Below are 6500 nucleotides of genomic sequence, written 5' to 3'. Positions count from 1 at the left end.
CCCCAGAAAAGTTATTCTATCTTTAAAGCTGTTTGAAGTATCAGGAAAACAAGACCCCGAGTCATGAGGAAATGTTATTCTATGCAGATGTGAAATAAAGAGCAAAAGTAAAAAAAAAACCCAAACAACAAAAACTTGCACAAGTGGACCATATTCTCCGGCACAGACACACATTTGTACAGGACGGACTTAACTATGCATTGAATGTAGAGCTGTGGAAACACAGACACTGTCACATACAAGCACACACACACACACACACACACACACACACACACACACACACATACTTATTAACCCACGTATAAACCCGTGCACATACAGAAACACAAACACAAAAACCCTCTCCTCAAACCCACACACGCACACAAAACACACACACAGACAGACAGACACACATATACTCAACTATAAATACATCCACGTATAATCTAAATTACATTTGTGAAAGTTTGTCACTTTGGTCGCCTTAAACTTTCGAACCACTTAACTTTCGAATTTGAAAAAATCAACGGTGGTTCAGAATTATTTAAAGTTTGCACAGTTATATTAAGGAGTCTAAAGTCACTGTAGTTCAATTTTCAGTTTCTCATTAGTTTCGTTTAACTTCAATCTTTATAAAGTTCGTCTTCTAAGACGCCATTGTAAATAAGTGAGGCTTCCATTCACAAGCAGTGCGCACTGGTTCCGCAATGACGTGACGATCGATTCTTTTTAGTCCGTTCATCAAACAGGTACCCAGCTGCTAGTATCAAAGATCGTACATAACAAGATAGTCCACTCAGCCAGAAAAGTGTCCGCGGAAGTCCGCGCATTGCTTCAGATGGCGCTACAGTCTTTGTTTTGAAGCTCTCTTCCGTTTCTCCAGAAGAAGAAGAAGAAATAGAACAGTTTGTTAGTTTCACTTTTATTTTCTTTCACACTAGTAAGGTAACTCTGTTTGCAAAGTCCGCTCTTTTTCGAAGAGGGTGCGGCGCCACCGAATTTTGAGGACGCTTTTTTAATAGGCTCACTCAAAGAGAGAAGTGAACTATCTTGTTATACACGATCTTTGCTTGTATCAATTAAATGTTGTAACCATCCTTGTCTCAGGTGCTGGACGAACGACAGGAGAGTAACCTCCAGAAGATGGTGGCCATCTCCGTGGTGTTCGTCTGCGTGTTCATCCTCTGTCCAGTCATCATCTACGCCGTCTACTCACTGACCAACGAGATACAGAAATACTCCATCACACTTGCAGACAGGTAATGACAGGACAGTATGAATTATAGTGCGGTAAAGAATTCGTGGCACAACATATCCTCTAATATCTCTTTAACGCGAGAATCAATTTTATCCATACTTTGCAAAGCAGTTTGTATCAACTTGTCTTAAGTAAATCACACAGAACAATTGGGGCTAGATTCAAAAAAAATAATTTCTTCATATATGTATATAAAATACTTGAAATCTCTACCAAACATAAAATCATATCGCTCACAGCACTTCCCGTTTCTCACACACATTTTGATTACGCATATGGCCTGCGTCACAGCTCATCAATGGCAAATTTTAGTGGCAAAACTTGTTATAAGAAATTATTTTTATAGTTAACTCATTTTTTTGCGAAAATGATTCTCAAAACATGCGTTCAATAAGCATAATGTCCCGATTAGAAAAACATGAAGGACTTGCTATTGAAAGCAATATTGCCCCAGCTGTAAACATTTTAAAATCTGTAGAAACCACCCACTAGGATTTTAAACAAGTATTTGTAATTAAAGGAATTTTATAGAATACAGCTAGAAGGTGTTTACAAAAATGTTGATCTGTTAAGACAAATTAATAAAAGTCATTCGGCAAAATTTGGAAAACTTATGTTCTACAGTTGAGGAGAAATTTGACAATAAGTCTCGCCACGAATTTTTGACCGCACTATAGATAGAAATAGCAGTACTTCATCACACAAGCAGACAAGTAACTCGACAGGTAGTACAAACGAGAATGGGGGCTCTCGCGGCTTTGAAGTTAAGGTGTTCGCCTCTCATTCAAAGGTCCTGGGTTCGAATCCGGGTAGCGAGGGAAACAAATTCTTCTCTAACATGGTCTCTTTTCACTTCGTTTCCCGCTCTCTAGCAATGTTGTGTCGTCTGCTCTCGTCTCCTCTTTTAGCCCCCCTCCCCCACCCCCTTTGCCCCCTCCTCTGGGCTCCTGACTCTTTCTGCAGCCTGTCCACTGCTACCCCTTGGCTCCTTCTTACTACTGTCTTTCAGCCACACCCCTGATCTTATGGTAAGAAAGATCTTCACCTAGCCTTCTCGGATAAGGGCGAACAATCTCAGAGATCCCGTGTGCAATTGTGCACGTTAAACATCCTTTGGTGGTCTAAAAACGATAAGAGTATGCTTCGGCCACCATCCGGGCAAAAATCAAAATTCCCTACCCACTGGGAATGCTTGGTTTGTCCCTTGCGATCATATGACCTTATGCAGTTACGAGCGCATAAAACACTTATCAGAAAAAAACAAAAAAACACCAAAAAACCCACCAACAACAACCCAACACCCCCCCCCCCCCCAACAAAACAAACAAACAACGAAAACACAAACGAGATACAGAAATACAGTGGAAACTGTCCGAGACAGCCACCCACTGTCGATGATTATCGTGTTTGTTTTATAATGGTGGAGGTATTGGTTCATTTAAAAAATAATAATACTATTGTTTTTAAAAACGCAAGAGACAAAATAGTGTGTACAGGTAATTGTCTTGGGTGGGTGGCCGTCACATGAGTCCGACTGGACCCCATTACAATAGCCGATAGCCACTCTCTGTTGATTTCATTCTCTCTCTCTCTCTCTCTCTCTCTCTCTCTCTCTCTCTCTCTCTCTCTCTCTCGCTCTCTCTCTCTCCATCTCTCTCTCTAGCTCTCTCTCTAGCTCTCTCTCTCTTTCTCTCTCTCTATATATAAATACATATATATATATATATATATATATATATATATATATATATATATATATATATAACACATATATATAATATATAATATATGTATTGTATATTATGTATATAATATAAATATAACATAGGTCTATCTATATCTCTCTCTTTCTTTCTCTCTCTCTCTCTCTCTCTCGCTCTCTCTCTCTCTCTCTCTCTCTCTCTCTCTCTCTCTCTCTCTCTCCCCGCACACCCCTTCCCCCAGTCCAACCACCATTTATTCCTTTCATAGCACGGGTGAAATGAGAAACCAAACCCATCCCATACTGCACTAAGGACAAGGAAAAAATTAACCGTACTTTATTTGGAATCGAACCTCCGACATGCCCATGGCATGCCAAGCTCATGAGATAGTGTGAAAGATGCAGTCATTTTCTGTTTCACTGTTGTTGTCGGTCGCGGTGGTCCAAAGGGGGTGTGGTTGGGGAGAGTTCAGGCTAATTAGTAGGTGAAAAAGCAGAGACTCACTCTTCTTCTTCTTCTTCTTCTTCTTCTTTTTCTTCTTCTTCTTCTTCTTCTTCTTCTTTTTCTTCTTCTTCTTCTTCTTCTTCTTCTTCTTCTTCTTCTTCTTCTTCTTCTTCTTCTTCTGATGATGATGATGATTATCATCTTCATCATCATTATTATTATTAATAATATTGTTGTTGTTGTTATTATTACCTTCTCTACTTTCGGTGATACTTTTCTGGAAATTTTAATAAAATTCTCTCTCTCTCTTTCTCTCTCCTCCTCCTCCTCCTCCTCCTTCTCTCTCTCTATCCGTCTCTTCCCCCTTCTCTCCCTTCTTTCCCCTCTCTCTTCCTTTCTCTCTCTCCCGTCTCTCCCCTTTCTCTCTCTCTCCTCATCTCCTTCTCTCCTCTTCCCTTTCTCTCTCTCTCTCTCTCTCTCTCTCTCTCTCTCTCTCTCTCTCTCTCTCTCCCTCTCTTTCTCTCTCTCTTTCTCTCTCTTTCTCTCACCCTCTCCCTCTCTCCACCCACAAGGACCAAAGCGTTGAACAAGGAGAAGAAGCGGACGGACACGTTACTGTACCAGATGCTGCCCAAATCCGTGGCGGACCAGCTCAAGCGGAACGAGGTGGTCACGGCGGAGAACTTCACCGAGTCCACCATCTTCTTCTCTGACATACAGGGCTTCACACAGATCTCTGCCCGCTCCTCCCCCATACAGGTGAATTTTGTTTTTTTGTTTTTTGTTTTGCTTAGGCTTGGTTGTGGTTCATAAGACGCATGCTGCATAACCCATGGACAGCTAGAAAAACAAAGGAAGAAGTCTGGGTTGAAGCAAATTGCAGACGACAGCTTATGACGAATATACGAAAGCGACAAGCAAATTTCATTGGACCCAAAATGCGGAAAGAAGCATTGGAGAATATTGTAACAACAGGCAAGTTTGACAGAAAGAGAGGCAGAGGCAGACAGAGGGAAAAGACACTAGACAAGTTGACAACATGGCTGGGAGCAGAAAGAACAACAGACACCATTGCTGCAACGCAAAACAGAGTGAAGTGGAAGTCCATGATCGCCCACGCCAGTAACGAAGGCACCAGATGATGATGAGGCTTGACTTTTATTTATTTATTTATTTTTTGCTTAGCTTAGCTTTTCTTTTCTTTTCGTTGCTTTGCTTTTCTTTTCTTTATTTTGTGTTATTTTGTTTTGTTTTGTATGAGTAAAGAGAAGCACGCAGACACAATAATGTGTGGGTGGTTGGCGGGTGCTCTGGTGTGGTTTGCTTCTTCTTTCCTATCAAACGTCTATCGTCCCGATCTCTCCTCCTCCTCCTATTTTGTGTTTGTTACTCTCTTGTAACACCTCTAATCTTCGGCACTTATACGACCTTATTGTGTTGCAAGTGCCGTAAAACTCTTACTGAAACTAAAAATACACAATAATGGTGACTTAGTGCTGGGTTTGGCAGAATGTGGAACGGCAGCAAGAGACCATGAGCGCTGGAGGGTCATGGTAATTACACGTCGACCTCTGAGGTCTGGGTGTGAGTGGTTGGAGGGTGCTCTGGTATGGTTTGCTTCTTCTTTCCTATGAAAAAAAATAATAATAGATAATAATAAATCGCATTTATATAGCGTATTTCCACAAAGAAGTGCCCAATGCGAAGTACAATAATATAAAGCACATATGAAGCGCACAGCACCTATAGTAATCCTCTTTCTCTCTCTCTCTCTCTCTCTCTCTCTCTCTCTCTCTCTCTCTCTCTCTCTCTCTCTCACTAGTCTCAATCTGTCTCTGTCTGTCTGTCTGTCTGTCTGTCTGTCTCTTCTCTCTCTCTCTCTCTCTTTGTCTCTCTCTCTATCTCTCTCTCTCTCTCTCTCTCTCTCATGTACATCCTTGAGTAAAGACAATCCCACAAAGCCTACCCAGACACCCTCGCACACATTGATGAATTTACAGTCATAAATTCTTACAGAACAGAACAGCATGAATAAACGATTCTGAGAGAACATAATAGATACTGACAGAACATAATAATATTTGTATTGGGAATGTCAGATTGAAGCTGGACTGAAACAAATGCATTTTAAGTGCTGATTTAAATTTTGATAAAGTGGAGGACTCCCGTAGATGAGCTGGTAAAGCGTTCCACAGCGAGGGGGCGTGGTGTGAAAAAGCTCTCCCTCCGAGTCTCTGACTTTTGCTTTGGACAGGTTTTAAAAGTCTTTTCGTCGATGAAAAAGCATCTATCGTCCTTATCTAGTATCTCCCCTACTACTACTACTACTACTACTACTACTACTACTACTACTACTACTACTACTACTACTACTACTACTACTACTACTACTACTACTACTACTACTACTACTACTACTACTACTACTACTACTACTACTACTACTACTACTACTACTACTACTACTACTATACCTACTACTACTACTCCTCTACTATTATTATTATTATTATTATTATTATTATTATTATTATTATTGTTATTATTACTGCTACTACTACTACTACTACTACTACTACTACTACTGCTGCTGCTGCTGCTGCTGCTGCTGCTGCTACTACTACTACTTTTACTATTACTATAACTTCTACTATTATTGCTACTACTACTGCAACTACTACCACCCCTGCTTACAGTAGTAGTACTACTACTATTTTCAGTATTATTGTGGTTGACGTTGTTGTTGTGGTTTTAATCATTTCATTAATTTTACATTCGAACTAATATTGTTGTTGTTGTTGTTTGTGATGCTGCTGCTGCGACTGCTGTTGCGGTTGTTGTTACCGCTCTTATTTGTTTTACTTTTGTTTACGCTGTCCAGCAATTAGTTTATATCCGCTTTCTTCTACTCTCCTCTTATTTGACCACATTACTCTACTTTCACTAGACATCTTTTTCCTCCTAGTTGTTGTCCTCTCCTTCCATTGTATTCTTTGCCTGAACACATATATGTATCCTGTTGCGTAGTCTAAACAGCCGTATGCACTGCTCACCGTCGAACGCTCCGTATCCCGGACTCTAGCATGGAGATCATCAGGAGAGAATGCGTC

General features: G+C 40.6%; 1 protein-coding gene across 1 annotated transcript in view; it reads left to right on the top strand.

The window, feature by feature from the left end:
- LOC101864616 overlaps nucleotides 1-6500 on the top strand; it is a 25018-nt gene that overhangs the window by 6304 nt on the left and 12214 nt on the right. The window contains exons 6-7 of the mRNA XM_013082306.1: nucleotides 1093-1244; nucleotides 3963-4149. Coding sequence (XP_012937760.1) covers nucleotides 1093-1244; nucleotides 3963-4149 — 339 coding nt within the window. The remainder of the gene's footprint in view (nucleotides 1-1092; nucleotides 1245-3962; nucleotides 4150-6500) is intronic.

The sequence above is a fragment of the Aplysia californica genome, unplaced genomic scaffold, assembly GCF_000002075.1.
Source record: "Aplysia californica isolate F4 #8 unplaced genomic scaffold, AplCal3.0 scaffold00168, whole genome shotgun sequence".
NCBI lineage: Eukaryota > Metazoa > Mollusca > Gastropoda > Aplysiida > Aplysiidae > Aplysia > Aplysia californica.
This window is presented reverse-complemented; position numbering and strand designations above follow the sequence as displayed.